General features: G+C 45.1%; 1 protein-coding gene across 1 annotated transcript in view; it reads left to right on the plus strand.

Annotated features, from left to right (window-relative positions):
* The first annotated feature begins 1,607 nt into the window (after positions 1 to 1,607).
* The window catches only part of XPO1 (exportin 1), a 43,608-nt gene continuing 32,992 nt past the window's right edge, over positions 1,608 to 12,223 (plus strand). Inside the window, exons 1-3 of the mRNA XM_029071884.2 lie at positions 1,608 to 1,646; positions 5,924 to 6,055; positions 11,830 to 11,931. Coding sequence (XP_028927717.1) covers positions 5,930 to 6,055; positions 11,830 to 11,931 — 228 coding nt within the window. The 5' untranslated portion in view covers positions 1,608 to 1,646; positions 5,924 to 5,929. The remainder of the gene's footprint in view (positions 1,647 to 5,923; positions 6,056 to 11,829; positions 11,932 to 12,223) is intronic.

Consider the following 12,223-nt stretch of genomic DNA (forward strand, 5'->3'; position numbering starts at 1 on the left):
CGTCTCCCCCGATTAGACTGTAAGCCTGTCAAAGGGCAGGGACTGTCTCTGTTACCGATTTGTACATCCCAAGCGCTTAGTCCAGTGCTCTGCACATAGTAAGCGCTCGATAAATCCTATTGAATGAATGAATGGGAAGCCGCGCTTCCCACCGGTCTCCTCCCAAGAGGCGCTCTTGCCCTCCTTCCCCGGTCCGGCTCCCCTCACGAAGGGCGGCGGGCAAGGGCAGGGACGACATCTTCCCGCGCCCTCCAGGCCCACCAAAGAGACCCATTTTCCCCCTCCTAAAGGAGCCCAACCTAGCCGTCCCTCCCTGCTGCGGCGGCGGCCTCGGCCGCTCCCCCTGAGGTAGGAGCGAGAGACAAGGGCCCCAAGGACCGGCCGGGCCGAGACCCCGGAGCAGGCGGGAGACGAGAGGAAAGGGCGGGGCCGGGGGGGGGGCGGGGAAGGGGAGAGAGGATCATGGGAAATGCAGCCCAACCCGCGCGCTCTGCGCTCAAAATCGCGCCACCACCACGGCACTGGTCGCGCCCGAGCTTGACGTCACGGAGGCGCCCAACCAATGGAAAGGGCTGGAAAGCTCAGCCCGCGGGCTACGAACGAGAAGCCGGGGGGGCGGGGGGGAGCGGGGGTTAGTTTTGAGTGGCAGCCCCTCCCCCCAATCCCCGAGCCGGCCCTCTCTACCGACTCCCCGCCCCCTTGGCTCGGCCCGCCCCCTTCCCCCCGTTCCCCGCCGAGCCGCCCCTTCTCCCCTCCCCCATCCTGCGGGCAAATCACTGGTGGAAAGGGGCGGGGCCCGGAGAGCCGGCTGGTGTGGAGGCCGGGGGCCGGACGGATGGGCGCGGCGGCCAATGGGCGGGCGCTGGGCGGCGCGGCGGCGGGCTCGGCCGGCCAATGGGCGGGCGGGCTGGGGGCGGAGGCCCAGGTTCCAAACGCTCCGCGGCGCCATGGGCTGAAAACTCAACCGAGATGGAATCTCCCAGTCTGAACCGGTTTCAACCGGTTCCGAGTTTGTGGCGCTAGGAGGAGGGGGAGAAGAAGCGGCGGCGGCGGCGGCGGCGGGAGCAGCAGCAGCAGCGGGAGCAGCGGCAGGAGCGCCCCTTCCAGTCCTTGCTGCTGCCGCCCGTGCAGCAACAAGGGGAGGGGGGAGGGAGAAGGAGAGACAGAGACCACCCAGTCGCCGGCGAGAGGAGGAGGAGGTGGAGGAGGAGGGAAAGTTTAGGGGAGCTGGGGGGGGGGAGCCCTGTTGGAGGGGTCGGATTGCGGCCGGCAGGAGAGAGCCCCCCCGACTCTGTGTGGACTTTAACCCCCCTATCCGCCCCCTTCCCCTACTCCTGCTGCCGCTCGGGGCTGGAGGGTCCCCTGGGGGCTGAATTATCTGGGACTTTACCCCCCCTCACACCATCTTTTTGCCCCCCTCCCCCGACGGGGTCGTTAGCCCCCAGATTCAGTATTACTACTCCCTTTTTGGGGGGGAGGCGTCATTGAAACAGTTACCGTTGAGGGTTTCGCGGCCCCCCCCTTATTTTATTTCATTTTTTATTTGGGCGTCTGGAGGGGAAACTGAAACCCACCTATCCCCCCCGCCCTCCCCATCCCCCCCTCACCCCCACAAGGAAGGAAGAGGCAGTTGGTTCAATCTCTGGGTAAGTCGAATATGTAATAACAGAGGTGGGGGGGGGGGAGGCGCGTAATAACGAGGAGGGCCTGGAGCATGAGGTGTAAAAGGCGGCGGGGAAGGGGGTAGAGGGCCCGGGTGGGGTGAGGGGAGGGACGAGCCCAGGCCTCGTTGGGCCCGGGTGGGGTGGTGAGCTGCCCGCGATTGAATGGAGCAGCTCCTACCACCGGGGTGATGGAGGTGGGGAAGGCGGCGGCGTGAGAGAAGCCGCCGGTGGGTTGGGAGCGTGTGGGTTGGTTTGGGGAGGAGGAGGAGTGGTTGTGTGTGTGGTGGTGGTGGGGGGGGTCGTCTCCTAGTTCCAGGGGTTCCCCGGCAGGTCGAAGCGTGAAGGACCGGGGGGGAACATCTCTGTAAATTATTAGGAGTGGAAGTTTCCAGAAATATTTAGTGCAGCAGCATTGAAACGTCCGCCCGGATCACGTGGCCCCCTGGTAGAGAGCAGGGATCAGGAGGAGGGAGGGGCTGCAGTGGCCCTGTTCCTCTGCAAGGGAACTCGGCAGCTTTAATGCTTCCCCTCCCGACCCCCCCTCTCCAGGTTTGGGGGCCAAGGGGGATACCGGACCCCCCGGGCGGCTGCACTGTGGTGGCCGCATCGTCTGGAGTACATTTTCGTTAAAAGCACTAAACTCATTTCCTGTCTTCGGGCACTTGGTCTAGCAGTGTTTAGTGAGAGCACCCTCATTCTTCTCTGTGCGTGTGTGTGTGTGTGTGAGAGAGAGAGAGATGGGGAGGGGGGGTGGCAGAGCCATGGATTCGCTCAGAACCGTCCATGGCTGATTACGCACATGCCATGCTGCTCGGAGACCGACTGGGGCGGTGAACTTAAGGCGGCTCGGCTAAATACCTCCTCCCTCCCTCCCTCCCTCTTCCTCCTCCTCCTCCTCGGAGGGCGGGGGGTGGTGAGTGTGTGCCCCTGTGGTCGATGGTAGAGCTAAAAGTGAATGCAGCCAGGCAGTCGGGGGTGGGCGAGGGCGGGGAAGGAGAGAGAGGTCGCCGAGCGGGGAGGGCGTGCTGCGAGCACCTCAATGAAGCAGGCCCCTGCCCACACACCTCAAGAGCTGTGGCTCCTTGTAGAGACTTGCCTTTGACTTCATGTCGGGTTACAGTCTATAAACTAAGATACGGTTGTGGCTTTTGTTGCATTCGGGGGGGAGGGAGATGTTTAAGCAGGGGGTTTACACCTCCTGGAGTTCAGAAACGGGAGGTAGCAGCCTTTCTGGGGCAGAGGGGTTTAGATCAGTCGTGGAAAAGGGGCGAATATTCAGAATAATATCACATGGGCCCAGTGTGGGGGGGGGGCGCCGGGATTAGCTGTGGAGGGAATTGGGGGCAGAAAGAGCAGCGAAAAGGAAGTTTTGGACCAGCTTTGGCCTGGGGATTGGAGTGTGCAGCCCTCGCCCTCCTTCCCCTCCGGTGCTCCACAACTTCCAGCAACATTTTTTTTTTTTTCCCCCAAGTCACTGTTGCATGTGGGAAGGAGGTTGAGAGATTGTAGCGGTTATTTTTGCGGTGATGAGAACCGGAGGAGTCGAGTTAATTTGGCTGGGCTTTGGCCACAAAGCCGCCATTTCTATACTTGAGTTCAAGAGTAGGTAGGTCATTTTGAAGAGATAATACTGGGAGTGGCCCAGCGCGTTATAGTGCGCAGACCGGACAGTTTTTTTTCCCTTTGCAACCCGGAATTGGGAAGCGTGGGGAGGATCTGAAGCATTGAGGGGCTGCTGGGATGGAAAATAGAGATAATTGAAAGTGAAACTCCGGTTAGACAAAGCCAGTTGCCAATTCCCTTCTGCTTGGCTGTGGGGGAAATAGTGTACATGGAGAGGGATAGGTCGAACCATGAGAAAAGTTGAGGGAATTTTTACAACGGGATTATTCGCGGCCTCTAAACACTGCTTTAAGATGTGGATTATTTTATTTTATGAATTCATCCGACCGAATCTGAAGGTGTTTTGTTTTTGATGCCTTTCTGGCCTTTTCTGGCTCCCGTAACTTCTGTAAAATGTTACCTGTGATCTGGATAGGGCCTAATTTTTTGATTGGGGGGGGGAGGCGGGGGCGGCGAGGCGGGGGCGGCGCGGCCAGGAAGAAACCGACAGCAATAGGGAGGGTATGTAATCTGGGTCCTTTTTCCCTTTTTTCAGTTGGGTTCTGTATGCCTACACCTAACAGGTGGCTTCTGTTCTAAATGTATACTTTGTCTAATAACTCGTAGGTGAAAAAGTATTGACTTTTAGGAGCTCTTAATTTTGATATTTAAACGAGTGGATTTGTATATAGTAGCTCGAAAAGCATCTTTGAAAAACACGATTTGTTTTAAAAATTTCGAACGAGACTAATCTCTTTTCAGTTTGCTTAGTGAACGTTTTCTTCGAATCAGGAACCATTATATTAGCCTTTGCAATGAGTAGACATTACTACACAATAACTAACTTTTGCCTCTTATTATTCGTAAAGCCTTGATGCAGAGTATTTGTCAAAGTGACTAATCTTTTGTTTATAACAAACTTTTAGACAGTTACATTCCATAACATTTTATTTTTACTTCTGGCATCCTCAGTAGTCATAGCAAGCCTTGGTTTCATGTTAAGCTCCTTAGTATGATATTTACTGGAGGAATATGTTCTTTTTTTTTTTTTAAGTATGGGGGAGAAAATGGTAGTCATGCCAGTTGTATAGTCCTTCACTTAATGATCTTTTATGGCTTCAAGGAGAAAGAAACAACCTCATTTTAGTTTACCTGAATTCTTTGTGGTAAAGTTTTTGACTCCTGCTTCTGGGAAGTTTTAGACAGTGATATGGGTGAGGGTAGAATTGATTACAAACACAAGCAGATAGGAGTTTTCAAAGATATTAAAGAACGGTAAAGCGGGAAAAGCAGCTTGATTAATTGCTTAAGCATCAAAACTTTGGATGTTTGCCAGCAGAGTAGTCCAGAATCCTCTTAAATAGATAATCTTATTGTATGCAAACTAACTGAACTTTCAAAATCTGAATTTCTTTTATAGGAAGGATGTCCTTCGTTACCTTGTTTAGGCGATACATTTGGTACTTTTGAAGTTTGAATTTCTTTTTAAAAATGTATTTTGTCCTTTAATACAAAACTTAAACTCTTGATAGGATTAGTGATTGTTACTATAGTAATGACATTCTTTTAAAAGTTCTTTAGTATTGCTGGTATAGCCTATCCTGTCGTCTAAGGAGCTCTTCTTGATGTGTTATGGAATATTCTTTTTTTTAATACTCAGATGATTCAGTTAAGTAGAAGAGATGAAGCCAAAGTGATAGCCGATGCCTCTGCCACTTGGGGAGGTCCTAGAAAGGGAGAGGTTAAATAACCTGCCCAGAATTATTAGTTATGAATAAACTTGTTTGGATATTTCCAGTAAATATGAAAATTCGTACAACTAAGATCATCCAAGAGAATGAGAGTATCTTCCACAGACTTGTGAAATAGCCCTTTAGAAGGCTCTTGAGCAGACATAAAAATTTTGATGACTGTCTTCAGGAGAGATTTGCAAGCAGTGTTTTATTTAGAGAAGGATTGAAATTCAGAAGGAAAGCAAGTTTCAATTTGCTGTCCAGAGATTATTCCAGCACTATTATAATAGCAGGGATAATATTGGCAAGTTTACCATGTGGACTGGCTGCTTCTAAGGCAGGGGGAGTCAGCGAGAAAGGTGGCCAGGAGCAGCAGCTGAAGGGTGAAATTGGAATTTGTGTCCTTAATTTTAAATTAATACATTTTAGAATAGGGGTCTATAAGCTTCCCCCAAGTAAAGCAGTTTCATATTTTCCAGGGCCAGGTAAAACACTGCTTTTAATTTGTAAAAGTTACTGGCCTGCTACTGAAAGCATCAGACCTGGAATAAGTTATTTAGCTGTACTGCTGAAGCACTGTGACCTTGGGCAAAATCATTTAATTTCTGTCTGTTTCCTTGTCTAGAGGCAGGTTAGAAGTATTGATTAGATAAATACACACAAAATACTTGGGAAATAAATTCATCTAGCTAGAAGTTGGTGTTATAAAGAATTGACTGATGCTATCCCTCTCTCATGTTTGGAACAGTATCCCTGCAGAAATAAATCAGGTAGTGGCTTTCATCGTGGTATGCTCACTTATTTGTCCCAAATGGATTTTTTTTAAAACATGGGTATAGTAAACATTGAAGCAGAAATCACTGTTTAGGGAAGTTCTATGCATAAATAACTTCTTATTTTGATCTTTTTTTTTTCCTCCCCCAGTAATCTATGCCAGCAATTATGACTATGTTAGCAGACCATGCAGCGCGTCAGCTGCTGGATTTCAGCCAGAAACTGGATATCAACCTTTTGGACAACGTGGTGAATTGCTTGTACCATGGAGAAGGAGCTCAGGTAAAGTGTTTTGGCCAGTTTTAAAGACTCATTTAAGAGGCCACTAACTTTTCTGAATTTAAACTAGATTTTTTGAGATGCTTTAGAAGAAACACAAGTTGAGAAAATTGCATTTGGGAATAAAGAATTAGTGTTTATAAGGTAATTTTAAGAAGTGATGTAGCATTGATCTTATTTTGTAAATTTGTGTCACTTCTAAATTTTCTGTGTTGGAAGAAATGACAGTCCTAAACTTATTTATGCTAATCAGAACGCCTTCAGAGGTCGTGGGTTCTAATCCCAGCTCTGCCACTTAAAAACTGTGTGACTTTGGGCAAGTCACTTAACTTCTCTGTGCCTCAGTCACCTCATCTGTAAAATGAGGATTAAGACTGTGAGCCCCACTTGGGACAACCTGATGATCTTTTATCTACCCCAATGCTTAGAACAGTGGCAGGGATTGTCTCTGTTACCAAATTGTACATTCCAAGCGCTTAGTACAGTGCTCTGCACATAGTAAGCGCTCAATAAATACTATTGAATGAATGAATGCTTGACACATAATAAGCACTTAACAAATACCGTTGTCATCATAAAAATGAGAAAGCACTGAAAAAGGCAAGGCCTTATCCACCCGGGGAAAATGAGTAGGACTGTGATGTTTTAATTTGCCAAGGTTATAAATTGTAGGTGTGCATTTGAACATAAATGATATTTAGGTTTGATTGTAACTTCTTAAAGTGTGAACCAGCTGTCCTTGACTGGATTAAGAAATTTTCATCTGAGGCCTGGATGCCAAGAGAGTAGGGTATGGCCCGGTAGAAAAAGGATGAGGAAGACACAAAATAATTTGCCAACTATACATTGAAAATATATTCTTTGTAGTTTTTAAGATTGCTTAAACTCAGGTCTGTACCTGTGATGAAGAGATTACTTGTTGAAATCAATGAGTAAATACTAGGAAATTCAATTTGTCTTAAGACTTTAAGTTTATGGAAACTAGTTTTGGAAGAATATTTAAGTGTTTGAAATATGTGAATAGGCTTGTGTAAGTAAACTGTGTTTTCAATAGCACTGTGCTAGCTGTAAAGACTCCTTTCCACAACTTCTAGCTTAGCCACCTTCTTTTTTGCTAGGTATTTTTCTTCTGTTTCTTCAAAATGGCAGCTAAAGTTATGTGCATCTTAAAATTATCCCAGCTATATTATGCTTCAAAATGTCCTATCTAGATAGCCCAAAGCAGGTTTTGAAGTAATGTCATAGAGTCCAAATGAAAAGGAATGGCTTATTTTCACACTGCTTTATTAGCACTTTTAGGAGTAGGTGAGCATGAAGCTTTTTGGAAAAAAAAAAATTCCCTATTTTAGGTTCACTTTATAATTTTTTGAAGTGTTAATTGAACCAAAAAAGGACATGTTGATTCCCAATAAGAGAACGCTTTTTCATATGAAAACTTGGAATCACATTATTGCGTGTTTCATGCTTGCAAATTAACAAAATCAGGTCTGAGATAACTTTTGTACTCTTTCAGGAAAAAACAACAACATTTTGCTAGGTTTGTGTTTTCGGTTTCAAAGCAAATCTTAAGGAATCTAATTAAAAGGTACTTGATGGTGGGCATCTTTCCCTATTAATTGGACTTTTTAGAAGTTCATATAAAACATTTAATGGGGATTGTTATTAAATATTGTTCCAAGCACTAAGCACTGGGGGAGATAAAAGATAATCAGGTAGGACATTAGTCCGTGTCCCATATGGGTCTCACGGCCCAAGTTAAAAGGGAGAACAGGAATTGAATCCCTACCTTACAGATGAGGAAAGTGAGACATAGAGAAGTTAAGTGGCTTGTCCAAGGTCGCACAGGAGTTATGTGGCAGAGCTGGGATTAGAATTCTCAGGCTGGTGCTCATACCAGTATGGGGACAGTCGACAGTTCTAATTTGAATAGTCTACATCTCCTTTGGATGTCAGGAAATAGACTTTACACAGTTTGTTTAGACTTTACACGGTTTGTTTTGTTTGTGGCAGAACCTATCGTGTAAATAGGTAAGTAGGGTTAAGTGGTTAACATTATGTTTTTGATTTTACTGGAAGGTCAATCAAGATTATTGGGTGCTTGCTCTGTAGAGCTCTGTAATAAGGACTTGGAGGAGTACATTAGAATTATCAGACCGGATCCTTCCCTCAAGGACCTTGCAATCCAGTGCAGGAGATGGGGACTAAAATGAATTACTGGTAATGGGGAACAATTGAGTATAGTATGCACATAAATGTATTGAATTGGGGAATGGGTGAATACCCAGGGGCCTAGGTGACCCCGAAATGGCTGTTGGGGGAAAGAATGGGAATATCAGGAAGGGCTTCCTTGAGGAGATAAAATTTCAGAATGGCTTTGAAGATGGGAAGCCGGATGGGAAAGAGGAGGGAATTCCAGAAGGGAGGGAGGGAGAGAGGAAGAGGTTGGTGGCCCAAGAGATGAGACTAGGGCAGTCATGTTGGCTTAAGAGATGTACTTGCTGGGCATAGGGAGAAAGTAAGGAAGAGGAAAATAAGTTTCTGATTCTTAAAACCATTGATCAGAAGTTTCTGCTAATGTAAAAAGGAATGGGCAGTGGTGTTTTAGAAAAACTGGGCTGAGGAGAGGTTTGAGGCAGGGAGTTCTGTGAGGAGGCTGATGCAGGAGTTGAGCTGGGATATGAGAAGCACTTGGACCAGCGTGGTGACAGTTTGGAGGAGGCATAATAGAGGACCCATGTTCTAATTCTCTGCTCTTGTCACTTGCCTGCCACGTGAACTTGGGTATGTCACGTCTATGGATCAGTTACCTTATCTGTAAAATGGGGATTTAATCCCCCTTCCAATTTAGACTGTGAGCCCCGTGTGGCAGGGACTGTGTCCAACCTGTTTATCCAGTGCTCAGAACAGTACTCGGCACATAGTAAGCGCTTAACAAATACCATCATCGTCATCACTTAGTACAGTGCCTGACACATGGTAAGTGCTTAACAAGTACCATTTAAAAAAAGTACTAGAAAACATTCTTCCCACAATAGTTTGTTGTAGATTCAGTTCAATCCAGGAATTGGTGTGGGAAGAAAGCGTTTTGTCCATGCAAGACATGGTACTGTACTTCCTCTGGGTTCCTTTGTGTTTTGGTAAATCGACAATATTTGATAGAAAAAAATGAGTGGCCCAAGTGTAACACATTCTGCTGGTGTTGGACCTCATATAGGAATTTGAATAGAAAATGTCAGTTGTGCAAACCATCTATTTTCAAATTCCCATTGATTCACTGGTTACCAAACATGATTCTCCCACAACATGAGGTTCTCTGAGAACCTTTCTGATGTACCTGGCAAAAATAATCTTTGGGGAGGGGAAGAGGCTTCATTTGTCCTTTCTTGTTCTCTCCCCTTGAGGGATAGACCTAAACTAAGAACATCATGGGAAGGTTAGGATGCCTAAGAGAGGAAAAATATCGTCTAGGAAATTGTTTAAAGGCTAAATGAGGGAAACAATCCTATGTGACTTACAATGATGAATGAGAGGAATTTGAAATGGTAGTGCTCATTAAGGAGTAATGTTTCTACTTTTTCAAAAATCCTCTGTCATTTGGATTGAACTGACATTTTTCTAAAAGAAAGGGTAGGAGGGATGTTTTAGGAAGTTTTATTTTGTGATAAATTGCTTATCTTTATGGTGGTATTGGAAGGAATCAGGACTGTGCCTATCTATGGCAGTTGTTTCTGACACCACCTTTGAACAAAGTGACAATATGCCTGATCTGCTGTGAGCTTGTGAGCTGCCTGAGGGCAGGGACTGTATTTAATTCCCACGTGAGAATGATTTCCCACTGCTTAGTATCATGCTCTGCACACGGTAAACACTTAAAATATGATTACTGCTACAACTTGCTCGAAGCAGGACCACTTTCTATGCCCATAATAAGAATAGTAATTGTGGTATTTGTCAAGCACTTCATTCAGTTGTATTTATTGAGCGCTTACTGTGTGCAGAGCACTGTACTAAGCGTTTGGAAAGTACAATACAGCGAATAAAGAGAGAATCCCTGCCCCTAACGGGCTCACAGTCTAGAGTGCTTGGGTGGATAAAAGCGCTCAATAAATACGAATGAATGAATGAATAAAAGCAAATCTGGCTGGACACAGTTTCTGTCCCCCATGGAACTCACAATCTTAATGCCCATTTTACAGATGAGGTAATTGAGGCAGAGAGAAATAAAAGTGACTTACCCAAAGTGATAACAGACACTTGGAGCTGGGATTAGAATCCAGACCCCTCTCAGGCCAGTGCTCTATCCATGCTGCTTCTCACTCCGCTGTCTCCCATTCTCCCCTCCACTCTCCTCAGTGGAAGAAATTGGGTCATGGCACTTCCCGACTGGAATGTGACATGATCAAGAGGAATGTAAAACCTGGGTAAACGGAATGGATTTCAAAAGGAGCTAATAGTTATGAGTCAAAACCCTACTGCATTTTGATTTGATTGCTCTTAACAGGATTGGAGATGCTTTTTAATATGAATAGTGTTTGCCACAAAATTTACTTGTCCCATTATTTAGTCGACTTTTGATTAGCCATAACTGTCATATCTGGAGGTGCATGGCTCTCTGAAATCAACAAATCATTCATTCATTCAATCCAATTATTTGTGCAAAAACTTCAACCTCTTTCCCCATTAAGCGTTTCTCCAATTATAAAATGGACTGATTTGAAATTTAATTTGTTCCTGTACCCAACTTCTGATAGAAGTGTTAAAGCAATTAAGCGCACAGAGGCTGAGCAGCCGAAGAAGGAAAATTAATAGCTCAATAACTAGGAGTTAGCTCTACTGTTTTAATTGAGGAAGAACTAGCCTTAGAAATATCCTGCGAACATAAATGTAGAAAGTAAGAGGATTCTTTATTTGGGGGTAAAGCTTTAGCCCCAGGTTTAATGATTTACTAACTTCTTAAACTTGACTCTATCAATTGGTAATCCTTAATTTTAAAAACTATTTTAATTCCAGAAAGTAGAGTGAAGCCTCGCTGGGCCTTGGTTTGGAGGGCATAATTGCAGGCGATTTAACTTCTTAATTTGGTGGCACTTTGTTGAATGCAAAATAGTTATAGTTTCATGGTTTGGGCAGCGTTTCTAGGGTGCTCAAGGGAGTTTTTTGCCTGGAAAGTACTGGATTGGGTAAAGTCTCTAATATCTCATCTTTCTTGTTGCCAACCTGTTTCCCACTGGCCTGGAGGTACCTCCCCCTGCATATCTGGCAGACCACCACTCCCCCCTTCATCAAAGCCCTACCAAAATCATATCCAAGAGCCATTCCTTGACTAATCCCTCATTTCTCCAACCTGTTCACCCTCCCCAACAGCTATGCACTTAGGTCTGTATCCCTTAAGCACTTCAATAGTCGTCATCTAGACTTTAAAGTTCTTGGTGGGCAGAGAATGGGCCTGCTAACTCTATTGTATTGTATCCTCCCAAGCGCTTAGTACAGTGCTCTGCACATCACTTGTCTGTCTCCCTCATTAGACTGTTATCTCTTTGAGGGCAGGAATTATGTCTGCCAGATCAGTTGTATAGTACTTTCCCAAGCGCTTTGTACTCAGTAAGCACTCCTGTACTATTGATTGATTGAAACAGCCTTAAATAGTTAACTGCAATTTAATCACCCGAAGTAAATATGGACATTTCTCATTGAACATTTGCATCTTTTTGAGAAAAGAGATTTGATAAGTTAAAGTTTTTAAAAGGTGTTTTTTTTTTCTCTCTGTAACCTTTTAGCAAAGAATGGCTCAAGAAGTTTTGACACACTTAAAGGAACATCCTGATGCGTGGACAAGAGTTGATACTATTTTGGAGTTTTCACAGAACATGAACACCAAAGTAAGCAAGTAGCGGTTTAAAAATTAATTCTTCTCTCTTTTTTCCATTCATAAACTTTGAGGAAGGTGTCTCATTTTTTAGCACTAGCTTTTGTTGTTTCAAATCACACAATTGCTTTATTCTCAAAGTTACTTCAAATTTTTGTCTACCCTAAACAGGCATAGCATTTATTCTTTCTGTCCCTTGGCAAAGAGTCTTACAAATGAAATTATGAATGACTATACCCAGGACTAGCATTCAAGGGATTTAAAAAATTATAAAGTGTATGTGTAAAGGTCTAAAGACTTTAAAC

This window comes from Ornithorhynchus anatinus, chromosome 9 (genome assembly GCF_004115215.2).
Source record: "Ornithorhynchus anatinus isolate Pmale09 chromosome 9, mOrnAna1.pri.v4, whole genome shotgun sequence".
NCBI classification, from domain to species: Eukaryota; Metazoa; Chordata; class Mammalia; order Monotremata; family Ornithorhynchidae; genus Ornithorhynchus; species Ornithorhynchus anatinus.